We start from the raw sequence: 26,061 nt of genomic DNA on the forward strand, positions 1-26,061 counted from the left end.
GAACCCGCAAGGGGCTTTAATGCGCTCGCCATGCTGTCTGAGTCCGGCCAATCGGGATCCCGACATCGGCCTTATGACTGTCGGAATCCCGACTGTCGGAACCCTATGCCACACAACTCTGGGGTAGATGTATGAAGCAATGATAAGGGAAGTGAGCCACACGAGAAGTGCCCCATGGCAACCAATCAGCTGCTCTGTATAATGTTATGCAAATTATAGATGTTTCTTCAGTGCTGATTGGTTGCCATGAGCCACTTCTCCTCTGGCTCACTTCTCCTCCGGTTCTAGATCTATAAGATGGATTGGGGTATTTTACAATGTCAGAGCTCAGAATGATTACCTCTCCTATCAGAATATCAAGTGTATTATACTATGGATGTGGTGTAATGTATCTATTACTATAAAGAATGACTGACTCACATGGTTTTGTAATACCCATAGCGCTCTAATAATGTCATGATCGAAATATATGAGACAGTCTCCAGAATACAGTAAACATTATTTATGCATTTTCAGGCATGTTAAAATATTTAATTCATAGAAGCCAGACTATTGGCCATTATCTCGACCATTAAGGCTGGGGTACAGACGCAGCAGTACTTTTTGAAGCAAATAGCAGGTTCATCAGTGAGTATAGTTTATATCAGAGACATTTATTGATTGACAAGAATAAGCTCTGCTGTACAGTTTCTCTAGCATGGCACACAAAGTGTACCCATCTGTGGCTACAGCTTTTAGTGATTAGCTACAGTCTAAATACTTTTCTGCGCAACCTCTGAGATTATCAGGGTCAGACCGGGCTGGAATAACTAGGGTGTTAGTAGGACACGAACCAGACTATAGTAATTGAACATTATGCTGCCAGTGACAGCCATGGCACTTCTATAAGCTGAGGCTACATTGCCCACTTATTTCACTGAGGCTTCCATGGGCAATGGTGTTTTCTAGTCACACTGGGCCAGATGTATCAAGATTCAAAAATTGATGACGTTGAGAGTGATAAACAACCAGCCAATCAGTTCCTACCTGTTATTTTTTAAACCCAGCCTGTGACATGACAGGTAGGAGCTGATTGGCTGGCTGTTTATCATACTCCCCTTTATCACTTTTTGAATCTTGATACATCTAGCCCTGCAGTTGTTACTAACTGTCCTGTAGAAAAGCAAAGGATCAAGGTTCCACGAGTAAAAACGCAAAGTATGTACAATGTCACATGTCAGGTTTGGGAGGTTTAGTTAACTTAATAACACTACAAACCGGTTGTAGGCAAGTGTTATTATCTACAATAAATTCCTCCATGGAAGCGTGTGCCTATAGGCCACTATGTGACATAAACAATAATTGGGTTCTATAAACAGCTTCCACTATGTCTAACACTCCATAAAGTGCTATTGCAAAATGTCACAGTGATTGTATATTAAATTATATGTTGTAGTGCATCATCTAAGTATGTCTGAGTGGAATTATGAGATATACCAGTTACCAGACAGTCAAAATAACAGAACAATAATGTCAGCGCTGGCTGTGTGCGCCCGGACAGAGCGACACCCGACTTGCTTTGTCGGGCGCTATCTAGTGGCTGCCAGGGCAGAAAACACTTGAATCCCCCCCATAAGGTGAGGCGCCTCGTTATATAGGGTTATATAGGATTGTGTTTCATTATGATATGTATTGTATTGTAGTATGCCATGTACTTCTCCGGTTTATTCCGCCACTTATCCTATTGAGACTAGTCGCATGTGTACTAACATTTGCAATTAGTAACTCTCCCGGGGCGAGATGCTGCAAACAAAAAATGCCGTAAAAACCCAGTTTTCGGGGGTTTTACCGCATTTTCATATGCAGCAAAGCCCGCCGCCGGGTCTTCGCTTCGAGGGGTTACGCCAGTTCTAGATGGCGTAACCCCATGGAAGCCTATGGGCTTCCTTTTGCATCCCCCGCCACCCCGCGCGCCCCCCGCCGATCTGCGCCACCCCCCCCTCACCTGTGTCAGTGCAGCCTCCTGCTGTGCTGCCCGGACCAGTGATCTCCTCCTCCCTGCACCTCCCTGGAGCTGGGTACGGGTCCAGGGAGGGAGGGGGGACCCGCTGCACATCGCCGGCCACAACGCAAAGGACAGCCCTTATCGCAACAGCTGTCCTTTGCCTTAATAATCGCATATGTTAGTGCATATGCGATTATTAACTATGAGAAAGCCGGCGATGTGCAGCCGCATTTATTAGAGAATCCCGCCCCCGATGAGAGCTATAGCTTGCTATTAGTGCTGGTGACTAGACTACCGGGTTTATGACCATGTACAGAGTGATGCATCGGCCACGGCAGATGCTGGGACAGATCTGATCCCTCTGTGCTCAATGCGTAAAGAGGCCCATAGGTTTCTATATGGTAACGCCGGCTTCTCCTAATGAAGCCCTAGGATGCTGGGCTTAGTACATATGGAAATGCAGGAAAATCCCAGAAAACATGGTTCTTACAGCGGTTTTTCTATTAGTACGTCCAGTCAACTGTCAGAAAACCAATGCATGTATTGCGATTGGGTGTTATTATACACTGGATAACATAGACACGTTCACTTCCAGGTTCTGGCTCCCATGCAAGTGCAGATGCATGGCTATCCAGCCGGACATGTGACTATATCATGGCTGCAGTAGCATAAGCATATTGTCCCCATAATGATAGGGATGGCTGGTGCAAAGACTGACACTGAGAAGCAGGAATTACTGTATGTCTGATATCTCCTGCTTTAAATCGTACTACATCCCAGCAACACTTAATTCTTCCCTTAGTATACAGTAACAGTGGCTTCATTACATTTTAAGGGCAGAATTTCTTGGTAAATAGGCCCAAAAGCACACAATGGAGTATTTGGGCAGCACGGATGGTGTAATGGTTAGCATTACTGCCTCACAGCACTGAGGTCATGGGTTCTATTCCCACCATGGCCCTAACTGTACAGAGTTTGTATATTCTCCCCGTGTTTGCGTGGGTTTCCTCTGGGTACTCCGGTTTCCTCTCACATTCCAAAAATATACTGGTAGGTCAATTGGCTTCTAACAAAATTAACCATAGAATGTCTGTGTGTGTGTGTGTACATGTGGTAGGGAATATAGATTGTAAGCCCCACTGGGGCAGGGACGGATATGAATGCTTGAATATTTGCTGTAAAGCGCTGTGGAATATGTATGCGCTATATAAGAAACTGTTAATAAACAATAATAAATACATTTAGGACAAATTTCATGCAGAACTAAAAAGCACATCTCTGGACCGGCTTGTTCCTGCAGAACTGCTGTGTTTGGAGGGCGTGTTGTGCTTACCTCTTGGGACCAGAGCTGGGGCATCCTTGTGCTCCCTTAAGTAAGGAGCTTACTGATGGGCGATGATTTATTTCATTAGCATTTCAATGAATTTGTGGCTGCAAGGAACATTATCTAACAGGAGGATTAATTATGCATGGCACTGCCATTACATTGTGTTACAGGATGGCTGGTACTATAGAATGTTCTGTGCAAAACAGGACGTGAATGGGGCGTGAGGGTGCAGTGAGCCCCACTAACTTACATCCCCCTTGGTTTAGAACGATTATTTGGGGTGGGGGGGGGATTTATCAAAGCTCGGCGGGAGATTAAGTGCAGAGAGTTAAAGTACTAACCAGGTATCCCCTAACTGTCATTTTTCGAGATGCTTGAAACGTGACAAAAGCTAATCGGTTGGTCTATTATCTCTCTCTCTCTATGCTTTATCTATCTCCCAGCTTTCATAAACACTCTCCCATCCCCGATACCAACCAACCAGCTCCCAACTGTCACTTTACAAACACAACTGGCAAAATGACAGAAGCTGAATGGTTGGTTCTTTAGCTGCACCCTAGCTTTGAATGCATTTTCCTCTTTGTCTTGTAGTGGGTCCTTATAGTGGATTTTACTGGTAGGCCCTGGACACCCCAGTGTAATACAGAGTAAGCACTTCTTGCTTCCCAGTCAGTCAGCAGGTTACAAATTTACCTTTTTCCAACATAAGCAAAAATAGTTTTCTGTGTGTGTGTCACACGTTGTTCCAGCCATCAATTTGCATCATTCCATAAGAGTATTTGCAGCAATCTGGGGCCATAAATCAGCTAATGCAACATTCATTAATAGTTTTACAAAGTCAAGTTCTGTTGTTACGGAGACATCCTCCCCCTAGTGATCTCCATCTCGTTCAAATCGCCGTGGCTACAGGTAATGCATTTATTTACTAATCAGCAAATTACTTTACGCAGTCAGTAAATGTTAAGGTCTAAAGACTGATAAGATCATTTGCTTTCAGGTGTTTTCTCAATATCGTTCTCAGCATCAAGTATAAATTGAAAAGAGTGACCTTTTGATACCGACTCAAATAGACTGCATTTCTAAAGATTCAGTGGTTTCAATTACCATAAATTTTTCATATTGGGCCTACAACCAAAGCATCGGCTGCAAAAAACAATATCTTATCGTCAGCTTGTTAATGCAGTCAGCTCGGCGATAGGTCCTTCCTGGATATTTTCCTATACATATATTTTTTTTTTCTATGCTCACAATCAAAGCATGGTGTCAAGGACATAAAAGATATGTTTACACAAGTAAAATCCAATTATTAATTGACTTAAAAAAAATGTAAGTAGTGCTTACGGGCAAGGAGCTGAATATTCCTCTAGAGGTTCTACTGCTTTGTGAGACGTGAAGACGAACGTCCAATTGTGTTACTTGTATGGCGCATTCTGTAATTTCCTAGATGTCCAATTAGCAGATTTATTGAGGTGTTCATCATAAAGTGAATATGAATTTTAGACAGAAATGGACCTGTCAAAATGATCAATTGCTGAACCTAAAATTAAGGTACTATCAATGACGGCGTTTCCGTAGTGTGCGCGCGCATCTCCAATAATCCTACGGAAAGTACAAATTCAATTTAAAAACAATAGGTGGCATTATACTGAACAATTCTTTATGTTAATAGGATATTCTTACGTGACAATAAATGACTCTCCTGTATCAGGGTTAGTTGCGGCTCATACAGTTATTTAAGTATTCTGCCAGCTCCCGTTGTGCATTTGGGCCCTGTTAACATAGAAAACACTCAAAAAGAGCCTTGAAATAAAACTTATTTAATGGAAAGCACGTTTCGGCCTAGGACAGGTTCAGGAACCTGATTATGTCATATTTAATATAAGGTTCAGAAACTGAGTGAAAAATAGCACTGGCTATGACAGGAACAAGGGGCGGGTAACTGGAGCCGCAACCCTGGACACCAGCTTACAGCTTGCAACTATATAAAAGACTCAGGGCCAGATGCACTAAGCTTCAAAAGTGATAAAATGGAGAGTGATAAACAACCAGCCAATCAGCTCTCCATTTTATCACTTTTGAAGCTTAGTGCATCTGGTCCTCAGAGTGCACCTAGTACCCATCTTCCCGATCTCTCGGCGCGTGGTTGTGTGATGTCATTATATCATGTGTGCAGGGGGCGGAGTGCACCCTGTGCCAAGTACTTACTACCAAAGAGCAAAGGCTTTCCAGAATTTGTCCACAAGACTCTGCTTTAGAGTTATATCCTTTTGGTTTGAAAATTCTGCTCCCATCTTACTATAGTTTATTTTTTTATTACATTTAAAAATCCACACTCCTTAGTTTGGTCCCTTGCTCCTTGTACCGGGCAGGATGTGAGTTGTGTATGTACAAACCTCACATCACAACCTCTACCCCCCTACAGAGCAAAACTAATAAACATTCTGAAGTCTTAATAATACTGCCTGCCTAATGCCATTCTATTTCACGCCCTGGTCTTTCTCTGTGACCTGACCCATAAATATGCTCTGTCACTTCCCCTAGCCCTGTGAGCAAGGTTCCAGCATCAGCTGCTGAGATGTACCATCTGTCTGGCCGGCGAGTACCTGAGAACCTAAATTCAGAGCTCCGGTTATTCATCTCTATGTCAATAACTCCGGCTGACATCGCCAATATTTCATTCCAGTTCCTTCTGACTATATTTTTATGGCATTGTCCCCAAGGAACACGTTTATAGCCACCATATTTCATCATTCGTCTCCAAGTCTTGTATGAAGAGGCGAAGACTGTGTAGCTGTATAAGTGGATGCAAATACTTGACACCATAAAGCTGTTGAATGGCCATGAAAAGCTTAAAGCGGGCAGGTTTTTTTTTTTTTCTTCTTCCTACGTTCAGATGAAAGGATGGGAGAGAATTGGCTCCCTAATCTATTATTTAGAAAGAAAGCAATATATCTCATTCCATTCAATATTCCCTAAAACAAATGTACAACAGTAACCCCGCACATCATTCATTTTTTTCCCTTATATATTATCTTGCGGCTGAGCCAAAAAAATATATGTATAAGCATGGGACGCTGCCAAACGTGATACTGAATAAATGCAGGCAGGTAAAATCACTTTTTGGATTTATAGATTTCTTTTTTACAGTATTTATCTAATTTTTCAAATACATGTTTTGTTTTTATAAAAAAAAAAACCACATAAGAACATAAGCCCCCATTCACTACTGCAACTTCTCCCAGGGGAGAAGTCGCAGCCGATCCCCCATGAGCCGCCCAGGAAGATCCCCGGTGGCTGGATCGCATTTGCTATATTGTATGCAGTCCTTTTGTATAATATTGCGTGGATCCTATTCCTCTCTGCGGGATCAGATGGACCCATGGGGCAGCAGTGACGATCTCCATCTCCAATTCGATGCTCACAGGATCACGCATCATATAGGAATCGGAGGTTAGGTAGGTCTTCCTACCTCTATGCGGTATATTCAAAGCCAAACAGGCAAGCTATGACGGTGAGTAGTGCCTATTGCTCGCCGTCATAGCCCGCCCTCAGTATTCAACCCACCCCCCCCTGCACTCAACTTTCCACCTCGCTGTTTCTAAAGAGCGAGGTGGAAACGGCGAGTGCGGTCGTCAAAACAGCAGGGCTCACGGCATTAGCGGTGAACCTCGCCTGGAACATAGAATAGGGCAAGCGGTTAAACGGGTCGTCCTCACCGAAAACAAGCCACCCTCGCCATAAAAAAACCCTCGCCGGCTTCATTGAATATACCACTGTCTGTCTGTGATTACCCAGTTTCTGTTTTCACTGTTGATTCCAATTGTAAAGCGCAATGAAATATGTAGGAAACTATAAATAATAATAATAATTAAACAAACGCGATTGGGGCCCTTTTCATCCGATTCCTTGGCTTGATGCCTCGGAATTGGATGAAAAGGGCCCAAATTGCAAAGTGGGTCCTTTAAATCAGGGAAATCATTTTACAATAAACACCTGCTTCCCCCAAACATTGTTGGATTAACAACATGGCAATCGGCAGCCCCCGCACCTAGGTTCATCAGCTGCATGAGGGGCATAGTGGCACAATGGGAACTGGGGGTTCTGTGTGGCATAATGGGAACTAGGGGCACTACATTGTGTTCAACACATTTTCAGTACTGGGTGTGTACTTTAATTTTTAAATACATCACCTGTACTGTATATCATTTTGACAATTTTATTGATGAGGTTAGTTGCCATGGGAGCCCAAAGAACCTACTCCAACAATGCCCTCTAAACTAGCAGAATGGAACGGTCCACTGTCCTGGAATCCTATAGTTTAGTAGATGCTCATTAATTCATCTATCTGGTTCGTGTCATAAGCTCTAAGGTCTACATTTCTCCGGAAGTACTTTTTAGAAGGTAAAAATCACTACAGTAATGGGCCCCATACATCAGCAATCACAATTTATGGATTTCCAGATACAGGGATTTTTTGGCCAGATAAATGGATTTTACAATCTATCTGACTTGCCCACACATTACAGATTTATTTCAGTGATCGGCAGATTTTTCTATCTAAAGATTGCATCTTCATATCTGGAAATTGCCCAATCGATTGTCATTTCAGCTGTTCATAATGTAAATAGATGAAGAAGACGAATTGGGAATGCCCACACATATAAAAAAGATCTGCAGATAATACCAGATTATTAAGCATGATTAAAAACCTGATTAAGCAATCGATTGGCGATTTTGATTGAGATTGCTAAAAGGGGGAGCCCACACATCTAAAATTAATTGTGGCAATCATCTCCATATCTGAAAATTGTCACAATTAATTGCTGATGTATGGGGCCCTTAATTATGCTAGTTGTATGGTATGAGCTTAACCACTAAATATTTATTGCAAAAATGTCTCCAAATTTATGGAATTTTTGCAATATAATGTTTTTGTTAAAATAAAAAGCAAAATAAAGTTTAAATAGCAATTTTTCAAATAATTGGATAATTAAAAAAAAACCTATGCTATATTTTGGAAAGTAATGCTGGTCATGCGGGTGCTGGATGGGGTCCCGACAGTCGGGGTTCCGACAGTCATTAACCCGACGTCGGGATCCCGACTGTTAAAACACCGACAGCTGGGTTCCCGATGGCCGTCGGCTATTTTCCCTCGTGGGGGTCCACGACCCCCATAGAGGGAGAATAGAATAGGTGGCTCGCGCAGCGAGCTACCGTGCCCACAGCGTGGCGAGCGCAGCGAGCCCGCAAGGCCACGCTGTCTGAGTACGGGCAGTCGGGATCCCGACGTCGAGATGATGACTGTCGGGATCCCGACTGTCGGAGAAACATACCACACCTGGTCATACATCAGACCAACTTTCAACTAGTTGGTTGGATGGAATAAAAATCTGGTGCTGGATGGGAGCAAATGACAAAGTGCAATTTGCTCACAAACCCAGGAAAGTGAGCGACAGGTTTTGGCCGTTTCCAGATTTTCGGACCAAATTACTGGATTACACATTTACTCCCATCCAGTAACAGATTTTTATTCCATACAAGCAACCATTTGGGTGGTTGGATGAAAGTTGGTCTGATATCTGGCCAGCATAAGTGTGTACGTGTGTGTGGGTGTGTGTGTTTATGTTTGTGTGTATGGGCTTGAGTGTACATACAATGGCACTCATTCTGGTTGGTTTGCAAAACAGCATTAGTTTGCTGCTTTGCGAGCCTGGTAAAGCCGCCGGGCGTCCGCCCCCGCAATTCGCCAATTTTCCCCACTGCGCTGTGAATGGATATTTAGCATGCGAACGCCCCCCCCCCCCCCCTACTGCGACCGCAAAGGAGACTATGCAAGTCTCCGAGGTCACCTGCAGAGAAGACCTGTACATGCGCATATGTGATTATGTACATGTGCAGGCAGAAAACATCGGTCGTCGTTGCGAATTTGCAATGTAGCAAACAGACCAGAATCGCCCCAAACATATCGTTCGCTTTACATTGGCTAGGCAAACACTTATTATACAGTGCAGAAGATAACCATAGACAAGTAGCCACAGCTTCCCAATGATTGCTGCACCGTCCACTAATACGAACTCAACTGACTGATGGTTAAATGTCTTCAATATAGTCGTCAGGTGATGGTAGGTGCCACAACTTTACTGGTTGAATGGGGCAGATGTATTAAGCCTTAACAAGAGATAAATGCAAGGGTGATAGAGAGATAAACTTCCAGCCAATCAGCTCCTTACTGACTTTTTTCAAACACAGCCTGTAATATGGCAGTTAGCAGGTGATTGGCTGGACATTTATCTCTCCTTATAACCCTTGCATTTATCTCTTGTTAAGGCTTAATACATCTGCCCCAATGTATCTAGCCGTGATCGAGTATGCAAAGGTGATGTAAGGGCCCTCATATATGGGAATCTTCCATCATTCCCCCCCTCCCTATGGCATTACTGCTTGCATCAAATATGACCATGTCAGGGATGGACCAGCCTGGTTTGATTACATGTGATCCGACCACGCCAGGCAAGTGGTTATGATACGATTATCGCTTGGGCACCTGACTGATACTTCGCTGCCTCCCAGCAGTGACCAGGAGTGGTGAAAGTGAGTAGTTTTAACACTTCTCCTGGCCAGGGGGAAATGTAATAGCCTGCGAGACTCAGGCATGGCGAGATTCCAAACATGCTGCCCTTTATTCAGGTGGCAATAATTGAAAAATCAAAACCATGTTGCCTAAAATATATATTTATTTCTAGTTTGGAGGTTTATGACTGTAAAAGTCATTTTGTAATTAGTAATTTTGCTGTATAGATATTGAAATGAATGTAGTGCTCCCGCCCGCTGTTCTCCCAGACCGTTGCAATTTACGGCAAATTATTTTCCAGATTTGTAGAACTGGTGCAGAAAACTGCATCGTCCTGATTAGTTCATGCATGAAAAAATCTCCTTATGCTCACAGCTGCTTTATCAATGACTTCACAACCTTGAAAGATGTTTCCAATTGCTTAATAATCCTTGTTCAGCAATGACTTTCAACTAGTCTTCATTAAGCCCTGTACAGGTCAGAATGCTTTTCTGATCATTTTAGCTTTGATCATATAGGGTCGCTTGTATTAACTTGCTCCCGCATGCGAGGGGGGTGAGTTTCCGTCGCGTTGGCGCAGAAACGCCATCAATGCCAATGGCCTTAGCCCCCCTCATATCTTAGTAAATGTGCTGCATTCTCCATTCGTATTTTTGCCCGATCCCGCACATGTGATCAGCCATAATTGGCCTTCTTAGTGAATGTCCCCTCGTACTGCTGAATTCGGCCGGCAAATACTCCTCATACTCCAATCGTATTTGGCTGAAGCTTGCACGGATTAATCAGACCCGTGCAGGTTTCTCTGTAATAAAATAGAAAAATAAATGAGACTCGCCTGCAATTCCATCTATGCACCCACGGCACACAAATGCCCCATTGCCGGGCTGATACACCCATTCAGCTAACTTCCATGGCCCTCTGAATAACCCACAGCATACTTGCCTACCTGACCCTCTCCATGAGGGAGAAAGTGCTCTGTTCCTGGACTTCCCTGGTAATGTATGATTGCCATCACCTGTGGGGAGCTAGGTAATTGATAAGAACGGTGTTTCACCACAGGTAATCCTACATTACCAGGGAAGTCCAGGAACAGAGCACTTTCTCCCTCATGGAGAGGGTCAGGTAGGCAAGAATGACCCACAGAGATTGGTATCTATGCCTAGGCTGCCATCAGATTCATGCGTAGTCAGAAAAATGGCAGATAGTAGTTTTCTGTCCGACTGAAGTAGTCCCACTGTTAAACCAAGAGACATTTCTAGATTAACCATAACTGTTTTGTTTTCTTCGCTTTGCAATTGAGATTATTACTGTATGCCTGTATGTAATATTCTTCTTAGTGGACCTTAATTACTTTCTATGTAGATATTAGTAAGAGAAGAGTTCTGCATTTAGGGGGTTATTTTGGTTCACTCTTTCTGACAAATTCCTTCTTAGATGGACAAAACCATATGCAGTGCAGGTGGGGCAGATGTAACATGTGCAGGGAGAATTAGATTTGGGTGAGGTTTTACTTCAAAGTGAGATCTATATTGCAGTGTAAAAATAAAGCAGTCAGTGTTTTCCCTGCACAGAAACAAAATAACTCACCCAGATCTAATTCTCTCTGCACATTTTACATCTGCCCCCCCCCCCCCCCCCCTACAGTGCACATGGTTTTGTCCATAGCGTGTTGGCGGATACAACATCCTAAGCTTGTTTTTATCTTACACCTAGGCGCCTTGTAATATTCAAAGCAAATTGTATGGTTTCTGTAATCCATCGTTAGGGAAATTACTTTTAGAGGTTAAAAGTATATATTACAGGTATATATTCAGTTTCATGCTGAGCTTACTGAAAGTAAATCTTTTCACAGAGGGCCTGACTCAGGGACTCACAAGGCAAGTTTGCTGATTATCAGATCTTTTGTCAGTGTTCATCTATTGCATACCCTCCAACTTCCCTGGACTTCCCTGCCAGTGGCAGTTACAGAGGTTGGACTCCAGCACAGTCCAAAATTCAAAGAGGGCGGGCCACATTAACTGCCAGTGAGTCCAGGACAGTGATGTTTGAGGTGGCAGTAGGTGTGGCTCCCCTTTTTAAATATTGGACAGTGGTGCAGTTCCACATCTGTAACTGTCACTGGCAAGGAAATCCAGAAACAGAGCATTTTGTACCTAATGGAATGGGTCATGTTGGAGGGTATGCTATTGCATGTCGACCTATTTATGTGTCTACCATTAGTGGCAAACCGATTGATTGTCGATCTAGACTAGACCAGGGGTGGGCAATAAGCGACCCTGTTGATGAACTACACATCCCATAATGCCTTGCCTTAGTTTTCCAATTTGGCCATGCTGAAACTGATGCAGGGCTTGCTGGAATGTGTAGTTCATAAACAGCTGGAGGGCCACTTATTGCTCATCCCTGATCTAGACACTGTCAACCTATTGACCAGATAGTGAAAAAATGGTTAAAACACAGGTTCTCAAAGCCGGTCCTCGGGGCCCCACACAGTGAATGTTTTGCAGGTCTCCTCACAGAATCCCAAGTGAAGTAATTAGCTCCACCTGTGGATCTTTTAAAATGTGTCAGTGATTAATGAGTGCACCTGTACAGCAGCCGGGCGACCTGGAAAATGTGAACTGTGTGGGGTCCTGTGGACCGAGTTTGAGAACCCCTGCTTTTGCATAATGAGCTCTTAAGAGTCTAGCTCCTAAGGCAGTGATTTTTAACTTTTTTTTACCTTGCAGCACACTAAATAAGATTGCCAATGCACACCATGAGATCCCCACAGGGCAAAGCACGTAGGCCCCCACAGGAAAAAAAAAAACCTTTTATCCCCCATGTAAAAAAAAAACAATCACACTGGTCCCCACAGGTGACAAAAATAAAATACATTGTCCCTTTACATGAAAAGAAGAGACCGGTAAATAACAGTTGAACTGGTGGTGGCTGTAATCTGGTTTGGGCATCTCTGGATCCGGGGGCACACTTGAGAACAGCTCAAGGCACAGTGGTTAAAAAAACACTGCCCTAGGGAATCACAGTACAAAGTTTTCAGTCTAGTTATATTACATAAGAAATCTCACTAAATGCTTCCAGGCTCGCATCCTTCCCACCTTTTGATTGATTTATCATTCCAGCACTGCCGCTAATAAATTTGTTTCTATATAAATAGCAATTTGCGATAATTAGAAATAATAGCTTCGTCAGAAAATATAAAGGTTACCTTGCAGAGTCATTTCAGTAAGTAATGGGCCGCTCTGCCATGTCACTTTCCGAACAGACATGTGTTCGTCGGCGAGGCCGCTTCATTTATTGTGATGTTGATTTATTTCCCGCGTAAATTGGGACACAGGCAATAATATAATGTGACATTAATTGTTTAGCGGAGTCGTCTTTCTTACGCGCGTTGCTTTCTCCTGAGCGTCTCTGATTGCTGAAACTTGTAGAAAAACTAATTGAGTCTGCTCCGGAGAGAGGACCCCGTGCCCACGGAATGTGCCAGGCAGAGCCGGGTGTCAGTCTGTCTGTGACTGAAGCAGTTAATCATCAACATGATGCATTCATTGTCTCCCTGCAAAACACACACAGAGTGCGGAGGCTTTAATTGTTAAATTATAATAGGTATTGTTTGATATTGAGCCAATTTCAGTTAGATTTATATGTCAATATTTGCCCGATTCATGCAGTCCCAGCCGAGCCTAGCGTGGATTTCCGACAGACCTATTTTATACGCGCTGGGCGCGCATTGTCTCTGGTATGCGGTGCAGAAGGAGTGGGCCGTTAGGTGACGGCTCAGACTTTTTAGTGTCACACATTCTCTCTGTAAACAGCCACTCGCTGCAAGATTGTGCCACAGCTGGAGAGATGGCACCATGCCATAGCAATATAGGGCATCTGTTTGACTGCACTTGCAAAGCCCCTCTCACAGCTTAATAAATTGCTTACTGATTTGTTCTGTTCTGGAAAGTTATGTCTATGCATTTCTGCTTATACATGAGGCGTTTGCGAAATTCTAAACCCCAGCAACAGACTTTGACAATTGCTGTGATTATCAGTTGTGAACTGACCTATCTGCACCATTAGTGTGACGTTTTGCTGAGCGGTGCCATTGTACCACAGCGCGTTGCTGATTAGAAGGAGTACCGCAATACTGTTTGATAACATGACATTCTAAAGGGGTAAAAGGATCATGTAAAGCAGATAACTAGTATAACAGGCAAGGGGTTGGCTGCATGGCTGTCTCAAGGACAATTTTTATTATAGCTTAAACATATAAATGGTTCACACAGTCTTATCTTTCACATATCAGGTTATCCACATTTCCCTTACTATGTATGAATGGATCATTTATGAATATTGCTATTGCTAAGCTATGTCCTTATATCCCTACGATGTAATGTTGTTAGTTCCAGTGAAAAGCAGCTAAACCTAAATACTTCATTTACAATGGTATTTTAGCTTGTAAAACATACAGATCTATATGTTCTCATATTGAGCGGGATTCTCTAATAAACCCCGCCGCACATCGCCGACATTCGCATTGTTAATAATTGCATATGCAGTAACATATGCAATTATTAACTCAAAGGCGATGGGCAACGATGTGCAGCGGGTTCCCCCCTCCCTGCCTGCACCCTTACATGGCTGTAAGGGCACCGTTTCTTCCTCCCTGCACCCGGAAGCTGTGCAGGGAGGAGGAGGTCACTGGTCTGGGCAGCACAACAGGAGGTGAGGGGGATGCGGTGCGGATCGGCAGGGGTGCACGGGGTGGAGTGGGGCGCGAAGGGAAGCCCATAGGCTTTCATGGGGTTACGCCATCTAGAACTGGCGTAAACCCCCCACAGCGCAGCCCCGGCGGTGGGGCTTTGCTGTATATGAAAATGCGGTAAAACCCCCAAAAACTGGGTTTTTACGGCATTTTTTGTTTGGAGCATCTCGCCCATTATAATAGTACTTCAGAAACGTAATAATGTTTATTTCTGAGTGCCAGACATCTGTGAACATGTCCATTTCCACCCATGGTAATCCTACACAGTGCACCCAAGATGGCTGCCTCACCTGGTACCTTGTGAGGGTGCAATACCCAACCCATGGAAGCTATAACCCCAAATGCCTGCATCAGTCATGCATTATGCTTACTTTGTATTCTAGCTTTTCTTTTTTATGTCTATGTGGCTTTTCTATTGCATTACATTACATTTATTATTATGGCCCTTATTCTGGTTCACTCGCAAAGGCAAATTCCTTCTCAAATGGACAAAACCATGTGCACTGAGGTGGGGCAGATGTAACATGGGCAGAGAGAGTTAGATTTGGGTGAGTTATTTTGTTTCTGTGCAGGGTAAATACTGACTGCTTTATTTTTACACTGCAATATAGATCTCACTTTGAAGTAAAACCACACCCAAATCTAATTCTCTCTGCACATGTTACATCTGCCCCACCTGCAGTGCACATGGTTTTGTCCATTTGAGAAGGAATTTGCCTTTGCGAATGAACCAGAATAAGGACCCATGTGTATTGTTATTGTCGTGTTATGCAGCTCAAACAACCCACCATTGTTATCTAGTCCACTTGGCGTTGTATTGTAATACTGTATTAATCGTTGTGTGGAATAGACAACAAAGGGGTGCTACAACATGCGCTCCACCCCCTGCAAGGTCATGGGCTACCCGCTTCAGGGCCATAGGCTACTCACCAAGGTGGCCCAGGTGAATGTCCTAGAAGCCCCCATGACCGATCGTAGGTCAGGGCCCATTCTAGCACCCCATGCCAGCTCCTGTGCACGCTGATGACTGTATTAAATTATTCATAATATTGTACAGTAATGACTTGCGGTATGGCTAGGGTACAGTAGGTACAGCATCTCTTGGGCGGGATGCACTAACATCTGTGGCCCCTCTCTGCCGCACATCACTGGCTTACCCCAGAAATAATTATTGCATATGCACTAACCTATACGATGATTATTGCAAAGGACAGCTCTTACCCGGCTGCTGCTGCTGGCCAAGTCTCCGCCTCCTCCTCCCTGCACCACGGAGGAGGTCACTGGTCCGGGCAACACAGCAGGAGGCTGTGGGGAGCCGTCCAGCACCCGAGGGGGGGAAGGGGGGGCGTCGGGCGGCGCGAACGGAAGCTCGTAGGCTTCTATGGGGTTATTCCTGCTAGAACTGGCAAAGCCCTGGTGGTGTGGCTTTGCTGCATATAAAAATGCAGTAAAAACCCAGAAAACGGGGGTTTTACAGCATTTTTTGGTTAGTGCATCTTGCCCCTTGTCTTGTTCACATTCCCAGCATCACCATACTGTTATATTTGTTGCTGTAATGCCATATACTGGCCTGGGATGTGCCATACCACAACATGCGTTTTCCTGATACCTTTCTGGAGCTGGTTAAAAGCTCTATTATAAATTCTGCACCAAGTTCCTAAAATCAGTAGCTAACGATAGCTAATGCCAAACCCGTGACACCTAATTACAAGTCGGTGACATTAGATGTATGTACTACAGTAGGTGTAAGTTGACTCCTGCTAAAATGATGGCAGTTTATTATACTATTGACACATTCAATTATTGTTCTTGCAGAAGATAGAGGAGGAGAGCGAAGAGAACCTGCTAGCCGTTCTTACGGAGACTCTGGACAGTCTCCCCGTGGATGAGGATGGATTGCCTTCATTCGATGCACTGACAGATGGAGATGTGACCACTGAACATGATCCCAGCCTCTCATCTCTACCTGACGGCACCCCTCCAGCACAGGAGGCAGAAGAGCCGTCACTAGTAAGAACCCTTCCTACTGTTTAACAGGAAATGGATGTGCTTCTGGCTACCCGCTGCATGGGTATGATGTAGTGAAAATAAGGTTTGGACTTTAATTTTAGGTTTTTTAGAAAAAAAAAAATACATAGCTGTATAGGTATTGCTCGTGGAGTGCTGAAATATTGGAGTGGCCGATGATCTGGAAAGTGCACAGATGTGGTTTATTTATGGACCTTTATTTTTAACTTGCACCATTGATTTGTAACCATATCCTGGACCCTTAATCAATATCATCCGTTTCACTACTTTCAAGTCAACAGTGTTCTGCTTCTGCCTTTATTGACCACTGTAATCCAGCTTACACATACATGCATGTAGCCTGACTGCCTGTCTGTAACGGGAGCTGTCGCTTTACTGCGCTGTTAATAATATGCCAAACGAAAGGAAGGTATTAAGTGACCCATCTCTATACTCTTCCGTATACCGTTATATCATATATATTCAGAGACTGAATTCTCTATGTAAGTCACGGGTGGTTTGAATGAAGGTGCTTATATTTAGCGCTAGATCCATCCTATTTAGACTCGTAAATGAGTCATCAGGAAGATTAGAGGCCCGGTCCCATCTGAAGTTTGGGAAAACTGATCAGATAGCCCCCGTGTATGGCTTTCATACATAACTGAAGGGGTGATTGTTTAAAATATTACAAGTTTACAAGTTATTTAACTTTGTAAATCTTGTGAACATTTATATGAGAATAAAGGGATAACGGTATCCTCAATGCTGACTTAGAACTACAGGAGGAAATAACGTAACTATGGCCCTTATTCAGATCTGATCGCGGTACAAATTTGTTCTCAAACTGGGAAAAACCATGCTGCACTGCAGGTGGGGCAGATGTAACATGTGCAGAGAGAGTTTGATTTGGGTGGGGTGTGTTGAAACTGAAATCTAAATTGCAGTGTAAAAATAATGCAGCCAGTATGTACCCTGTACAGAAACAAAATAACTCACACAAATCTAACTCTCTCTATGGGCGGAATGTATTAATATACATCGCCACCCTTCGCCTGACAGCCGCCGCGATGCTGCTGCATATGTACTAACATATGCGGCAAGCATCGGGTTGCGGTGATGGAGACCCCCGCGATACCTGTGATGTGGTCTGCGGGGGTCTCCGTCACATCCCGGCGGCTGCCAGTGTCTGCCTGCGTCTCCTCCTCCCCCATGCAGCCGGATGTCCTCCCGGCTGTGACACCTGCTGGGGGAGGAGGAGATCAAAGGAGGACAGGAGGGGGGGGGCGCGTGGATGGCGGGCGGTGATAGAAGCCCATAGGCTTCTATAGGGTATCGCCACCCAGAGGGTGGCGATACCCTGCCAGGAGAAGATGGGGTGAGACGGATATTGGTACATAGGAAAATGCGGTAAAACCCCCGTTTTACCGCATTTTCCCTTTAGTACATCCCGCCCTATACATCTTACATCTGCCCCACCTGCAGTGCACATGGTTTTGCCCATTTTGAGAACAAATTTGTACTGCGATCAGATCTGAATAAGGGCCTATGTCCATGTGCAGCAAATCTGGCACCCACACACACACGTACACACACACATACACAGGCGCGCACACATCACTGTGCAGATTTATACGATTCTCACAATTAATAGCACACGCGAATGGAGAGGGGGGAATCATGGTAACGTAGTCTGTGTACAATGAATGTTTGTGCTTTCATCATTGCGAGAACACGTGTGTTTTCTGCCCCTATTTAGCATATGATTTTTTTTTCTACGTTCACAAGAGGCACATTTTTATAAAATGATCAGGCTCACGCCTATGGCGATAGTTGCGATATTGCATATGTTGCATTCCGCTTAGTGAATGCATTTCATATCTGTGATTTAGGTGCAGCTGCACCTAGTTCAGCATGAGCCCTGAAATGAGTAGTTGATAAATGTATTTATAAGCTAGCACAAGCCAGCAGAGCCCATTGGATTATCCAGGATCCCCGGCGTTACCTGTTAACCAGTAGTTGGCCAGCAGCTATGCAGTTGCTAAAGAACGGCAGGTCCCCCTTCACCGGCGCTCCCCTTCTCACCAGCGTTTTCTGTTTGCAGTACAAGCAAGCCCTGTAATTATCACGACGGCATAACAAGCTCTGGTAATTGTGTTTATCTGGTGTTGATTGCATTATTTTTCACACACAAAAGTATACTCCTGTGATTCTTTGTGACTAATTTTAACTAATAGTGCACAATTTAAGACACATAATTGTTGTCCTCTTTGGATTGTAACAACCCCCCCCCCCCCCCTTTCCCCCCCTCTTATGTTTTCAGCTTAAAAAGCTCTTACTGGCTCCTGCGAACACTCAGCTGATTTATAATGAATGCAGTGGACTCATCGCTCACAACCATGCAAGCTCTAATCAGAGGATCAGAACGAGTTCTGCATCCATCAAGGTACAAATTTCTTCTTTTTGATCCAACTAAAATGAAACAGCATAATAAGTAGCGGAAGCTCCAGCGGTGCCAGACAGTGATCTATACAGTGTGTGCATAGCTCAATTGCTTTACAAATGACATCCAGCTCGCCATTTCATGTAATGAAAACTCCTATGCTACTGTGTACAGTAAATATTACTCCCTGTTTGCAGATAATACGAAACGGCGGCCTGATAGTTGTTTTACAGGTCTAGTTACACTCATAATTCAGGAGGAGCAGTAAAACCTGTCCTTCACCACATCTTCTTCCACACACAGTAGTTGAGTTATTCCATGAGATAAGTAAGTTATCTTATCAGCTATCTATGTCATCTGATAGATTCCAGACTCAAATGTGTGTGCTGATTTTATTAATGATTGATGTGGCCATTCTTTTTGGGAACATAACGTTCAGTGCTTTCCACCGATGGTATGGTGCGTTTTTATCATGCAATGCGATGCGCGCTCCAGCACACTTTTTTGTACTGCCCGTGCAACGCATGCAAAACGCATGCGTTGCGATGCAATGCAATCCAGCCCATAAGTGGTGCGATCATCGCACCGTGTATGGGCACCTTAAGATTCGCACTGACCAGGATCTCAAGATGACCGTAGCAGAACATAAATTAATTTAAAAAAAAACAATTTCAGTTGGAATATAAAAAAAAAGTTATCTATTTTGATTATTTGTTTTTAAATGTTTCCAAGAAGAGGAATCGAAAGCACAGTTCTGGCCTTTCACTATTACGCATGTGTGATCCAGTTAGCTGCAGGCGCGTAAGTCCTGAGGCAGGCCCGGTGAAAGTGGAAAGTTACGGCTTACTGCTCCAGGCCCCTATTGCCATTAAAGCTAAATTTCATCTCAGCCGACCTAACAATATTTTATTGATAAATTTTAGCAATAGGTGATTTTTCTATAACGGTGAATCAGTCATACATCAGGTAACTAGACCCCACTGACTGATTGGCTGATCATAATTATTCCGTCTCTAAGGAGGGGCATCTTAAGTGGAAAGTGCGTAATTTGTACCAATGTGATATGCAGATTTTTTTGCCCCGCCTCCTACGGCACAGTGACACTCTTTAAGCCACAGCACTTATAATCGTGTCATCCCTAGAGAGCTGGGCAGTACCCGGCAGGGGGATCTACTCAATGGAATCTTAAGGTGCCCATACACTAGTAAGATTTATCTTCAGATCTGGCTGGTTGGAACAAAAACATGGTTATGGATGAGTGACAGTTTGTCAGTTTTCCAGCATTTCCAAGCAAATGGTCAACTGTCATTTGCTCTCATCCAAAACCATGTTTTTGTTCCAACCAGCCAGATCTGAAGATAAATCTGCTTGTGTATGGCCACCTTTAGAGATTCCTCTGACATTTTTAAGCCTCTAAGGAGAATAGTCAATTGGGTATCTTGACAGTCAGTATACCGATGTCGGGATCCCAACTGCCGGTGCTCTGACAGGGGGGCGGGCGAAAAGAAGCCCCTTGCTGGCATGCTGCATTCGAAACGCTGCGGGCCCGGTGGCTTGCTACACTCGCCACAGGCTCTATTCTCCCTCTATGGGGGTCGTGAGTTGGGATCTCCCTTGTTGGAGCACCGGCAGTCGGGATCCCGACGTCGGGATACTGACTGTCAGGATCCCCACTGTTGGAGCGTCATCCGGCACCCACCAGCACAACTCTACACACAAAAAGTGCTAAGGGGCATCTATGTGTTTCAGTTTACACTACCGCAGTTCCTCCAGCTCGTTTGCATACTGGGCCCACCGCTCCTAGGTACAAAATCAGAACATGATAATTTATTGGGATGTTTATGCTATTTAAATAATGTTTCCTTACCATTCATACTAGACGGGAACTAAACATTTTATGGACACTTAGGAGAAATGTAGATGCTATGCTGTAGCAGCAGGTAACAAATAAACCCTAAGTGGTTTTAATCCCACACTTTATTACAAAAAGACTGGGAAAAAAAAAACCCGTTGTGACTATGTTTCCGAGGATAAAACTGAAGCAACTGAGAAATGAAATAAAACTTTGCATAAGTGGCATTGGGGAATTTTAAATGCAATTTTCTCTTCTTGTTCTGCAAACAGTTATTCACAGATCATAGATCCGATACACTTATTGTGAACACTTTTCAAAATTAATAAAAGAGAAGAAATGGGTTGTATTTTTTTTTTTTTTTTCACTGAAAAAGGCTTCAGCTCACTAATTTTATTTTGCTTTTTTTTTTTAAAGAGCGAGAACTGTTGGAGCAATAAACCCAGAAACATTTGTCAACAGCAGAAACCACAAAGGCGCCCGTGCTCAGAGCTCCTTAAGTACCTGACTGCAAATGATGACTCTTCTCAGACCAAATCAACAGAGAGCAGGATTAACAACAGGCTTGACAAATGCACCAAAAAGAAGCCCTGCTTGCATCCTCAGCCACATTTTCAAGGTAGCTCGGGGACTCATATATGTGCTGCACATCTTGGTAAATTTAATGTAGTCTTTACTCATACAAATTGGTGTTCGCTTCACTCGGCTTGTATCGGTCACATGACACACTTGGCTTAGGATACTGTTTCATCCATGTTCTGTTGCTCTGTTATTCCATTTGTGTTTTTATTTTTTCCACTAGGAGCATGTTTTCAGTTTGTTAGTCTTACAGATGTGTCCTCCTGCATCTATTCTCCATGCGACACATGTTTTTTTTGTTAAAAAAAAGTCATATTTGCAAAATTGAGCACAAGCAGCTTTTGCTGATTAAAATAATATGTGGCGTGTCTACCTTCTTGTGCATAAAAATTAGAACATTACTGTGTTTCCTGGAAAAACAGCCACAGTCACACTGAATATAGGCATGCCGCATATCATTTTAATCAGCAGAAGATCCTTTTGCATCCTATTCACTATGTTTTGCAAATAAGACACTATTGAGTCAGGGCGCCGCTAGAAGAACTGTTAATGCAAATGGAGCATGTGGACATATGTGTTTGTATATAAATATATATCTATATATGTGTGCACCTGTCTATATATTTAGTGATAAATTACAGAGTCTGTTCCATAATTATGTCTTATGGAGGAATTCAGTGACATATTGCTGCTTTGGGGAAGTATTGCCATCAGTATCTGCCTTTGATGGAAGAATATAAAAGTAATGAAGAGTAGACTTAATCACTGTTCAAAGACAGTGTATGAATCAGTGTAAAGTTTATTACCTTTGTCACTTCCTGACATACATGAGTTCTCTTCACAGGACCACAGTAGTACAATTATACCTCCTGTCCCTGTCTGTTTTGTCTTTATACTATGTTCTGATCCATTGGTTATTGAAGCAGCTTTGCAGCCATCTTGCAACCATAGCATTTGCCATTAGCTGTTCCCCCAGTCAGTGCTAGAGATGCCTTGTTATGAAATGTTAGCAGTTTTGTCTCTGTAACGTCTCTAGGCTTCCATTCTGTCCATTACTATTCCTTATATAACTCAGGAAATATCCATTGTGGTTCCCTTTCATTTTTATTGCTAAATAGCATTCTTAATGGGTAATTTTCCACATGGTAATTCCAGAAGGGCTTTCACATTTTTCCTCTCGTGTACGCTGCTTGCTGGCCTATAAATCAAATCACTTTTTTACTCATACATGCAAAACAGGGCAATAAGCTATTTCCTTAAAGGAAAACGATCGGCAAAATACATTTTTTATGCGGCATAAAATAATGAGAATTTTGCCATCTATTTAATTGAGAAAAATATATACTTAGTTTCTATTACACCTTTTATTTCTTTCTGTTGCTCTTTCAGTATGTGGTTAGTTTGCTTTTATAGGCTGCATGTGTCTCTGTTGCTGCCGGTCACGCGTGAGGAAGTTTAGTTACGTACGCCCCACATAAGACATAGGACAGAAGAGCTCTAGATTCCATCACTAGATTGCTTAGAAAATGCCCCAACATCGCTCCGTGTGTAGGGGCCATAGCGATAGCGATGCTGGATAAATCTAGTTACTCGCCGGGCAGGGCCAGTGTTCTCACCGGAGAACACTGGCCCTGAAAGATCGCTCAGCACTCATCGGTGGCACATCGCTGTGCGCTGAGCGATCTTGCAGAGAATTCTAATCTAACATCACACAGAACACTCAGCCGAATCTCCCTGTATTTAGAACCCTTATTACTACCATCCGGCTGCTGTGCAGGTTGCCGGCCGAATGCGGACAATTTTTAAAAGGGGCAGCCACTTAAAAGGCATGCTGTTGCCCCTGGTAGTGATTGCCCCTTTAAAAATCTTCCGAGTTCAGTTGGTGTCCCGAACAGGCTGACGAACTCTCAGCTGTTACGTCTGTCCCCAAGGATATGCGGATGAAACTGCAGTTTTTAACACCAAATGAAAACCGCCTTTTATTAGATGTGATTTTAAAACACTGTATTCAATCCTTCCCGATGTTTCCGACAGTTGGAAAATCAGAACTTTTCAATGATTTTTCCGTCAAATTTACAGTACATTCGACCTATTTAATCCAAGTGTCACGGTCCGAGAAAACACGGATCGGCGAACTACCCGCGATCCACTTTTTTTAAGTCAAAAATTTTGCGTTGCGATCCATACACAGCACTTAACATAGAACGGGACTCTGCGAGCAGATGAACAGATCTCACAATCATCTCTAAAACCTTCCCATAAATTCCAGTTTGTTTTCACTTTGGTTTGAAAGCATCTAAAAAAAAAGTCTCCAGAGTCGTAAAATGAAACTGAACTAATTAGCTGTCTTTTAATGAACAACAGTTTTAGAGTTGTAGAAAGTACTGAAAAAGTAGCACTAGAAAGAGACAATACCTGGTAATGTATAGAGCGTCTTGTGAATCTTTATCCTCGGGCAAATGTGCGAAAATGTCAGGAATCGCAAGAAAAATCACAGAATATAAGACATAAGAGATTTGCATCAAATACCGTATTTTCTGCACTATAAGGCGCACCGGATTATAAGGCGCAGTTTCAGTTATGGGGCACATTTCTGTATTTGACCCATACATAAGGCGCACCGTATTATAAGGCGCACCGTATTATAAGGCGCACCGTATTATAAGGTGCATAATAAAACAGTAGAAAAGGTAACGGAGGCAAAACATCCAGTTAGATGGAACTTTATTCTCAAATTACAGTATGTATTTAGTTTGGTGCAACTTTATTCTACTACCGTAGTTATTTAAATATTTTTTTTAACAATCTTCTCCCACAATACTAGCAGGTATTTAACAATACACTCAAATTATTTATTTAACAATCTTCTCCCATAAAACTAGCAAACTCCTCATCTTCTTTAAGTTTGGTGCAACTTTACACTACTACTGTAGGTATTTAACAAGACACTCAAATTATTTATTTAACAATCTTCTCCCACAATACTAGCAGGTATTTAACAATACACTCAAATTATTTATCTAACAATCTTCTCCCATAAAACTAGCAAACTCCTCATCTTCTTTAAGTTTGGTGCAACTTTACACTACTACTGTAGGTATTTAACAAGACACTCAAATTATTTATTTAACAATCTTCTCCCACAAAACCATCAAACTCCTCATCTTCTGTGTCAGAATTGAACAGCTGGGCAATTTCGCTGTCAAGCATGCCCTGTTCCCTGTCATCATTGTCGGAGTCAGTCTCGTTACCTGGTGGCTGTTCAGCAATGATGCCAGCTTTCCCGAAAGCTCGGACAACAGTTAAGGCAGATACCTCAGCCCAGGCATCCACGATCCATTCACATATGGTGGCGTAACTCGCCCGGCGCTGCCTCCCAGTGTTAGTGAAGGTATGTTCACCGTCTGTCATCCATCGCTCCCACGTCGCTCGCAACTTCACTTTAAACACCCTGTTTACACCAATGTCCAACGGTTGGAGTTCTTTTGTTAGTCCTCCCGGAATGATGGCAAGCTCCGTATTCATTTGCCTCACTTGGTTTTTCACAGCATCGGTGAGATGGGCACGCATGGAGTCGCAGATCAACAGGGACGGTGATGCATGGAAAAAACCATCCGGTCTCTTTATATATACCTCTCTCAGCCACTCTGTCATTTTGTCCTCGTCCATCCAGCCCTTTTGATTGGCCTTAACAATGACTCCGGCAGGAAACTTTTCTTTGGGCAGCGTCTTCCTCTTAAAAATGACCATAGGTGGAAGCTTCTGCCCATTAGCGTGGCAACCAAGAACAACAGTGAAAGCCGACTTCTCATGCCCCGTGGTGCGTATCAATACTGTGCTGCTCCCCTTTTTATCCACAGTATGGTTCACAGGGATGTCAAAAGTGAGGGGGACCTCGTCCATGTTGGTGATGTGGTTGGGCTGGATCTTTTTGCCAGTAATCTTGTTACTGCAGTAGGCGCGGAAGATGGCCAGTTTTTCTTTGTAATCTGCTGGCAGTTGCTGTGCCATGGTAGTCCTTGTGCGGATGGAGAGATGACGCCTTTTCATAAAACGAAAGCACCAAGATGGACCTCCTTGAAAGTGTTCGATCTTCAGGTCTTGTGCTATCGTTGTTGCCTTCAGTCGAATGGTGACTGTAGAGACGCTTCTCCCGGCGGTTCTTTGTTCAATAATCCATTGCTCAAGTTGGTCTTCCAACTGTGGCCACCTCGCTTTGTTCCCTCGGAAACTCTGTTTTGTCTTCTTAACTTGAAGAAGTTCATTTTCTTGCTTCCTCCACTTACGAACCATAGATTCATTAATGTTGAATTCTTTCGCAGCTGCTCTGTTCCCATTTGCAACCGCGTAACTGATAGTCTGCAGTTTGAATTGTGCCTCGTAAGCATGTCTTTTCACTGGTGCCATTTTCTAGGATCTTCGCAGTGTACAGTACGTAATGCCTCCGCCTGATTGACTGTCGGACCATTTCCTCTGACACCGTGTCAGCAGGAAATGGTCCGACAGTCAATCAAGCCTCCGCTTACCAAAGTTGCACACATAAGGCGC

At 43.4% G+C, this 26,061-nt stretch overlaps 1 protein-coding gene across 5 annotated transcripts in view; it reads left to right on the forward strand.

The window, feature by feature from the left end:
* PPARGC1A (PPARG coactivator 1 alpha) overlaps positions 1-26,061 on the forward strand; it is a 1,315,783-nt gene that overhangs the window by 1,256,500 nt on the left and 33,222 nt on the right. For 3 of the 5 annotated variants that reach the window (XM_083161395.1, XM_083161399.1, XM_083161398.1), the window contains 3 exons: positions 16,451-16,645; positions 18,963-19,085; positions 21,352-21,589. In XM_083161395.1, coding sequence (XP_083017521.1) covers positions 16,451-16,645; positions 18,963-19,085; positions 21,352-21,589 — 556 coding nt within the window. The remainder of the gene's footprint in view (positions 1-16,450; positions 16,646-18,962; positions 19,086-21,351; positions 21,590-26,061) is intronic. The other 2 variants (XM_083161397.1, XM_083161400.1) reach the window with 1 other exon arrangement.

This window comes from Crinia signifera, chromosome 1, assembly GCF_055691185.1.
Source record: "Crinia signifera chromosome 1, ASM5569118v1, whole genome shotgun sequence".
Taxonomy (NCBI): Eukaryota; Metazoa; Chordata; class Amphibia; order Anura; family Myobatrachidae; genus Crinia; species Crinia signifera.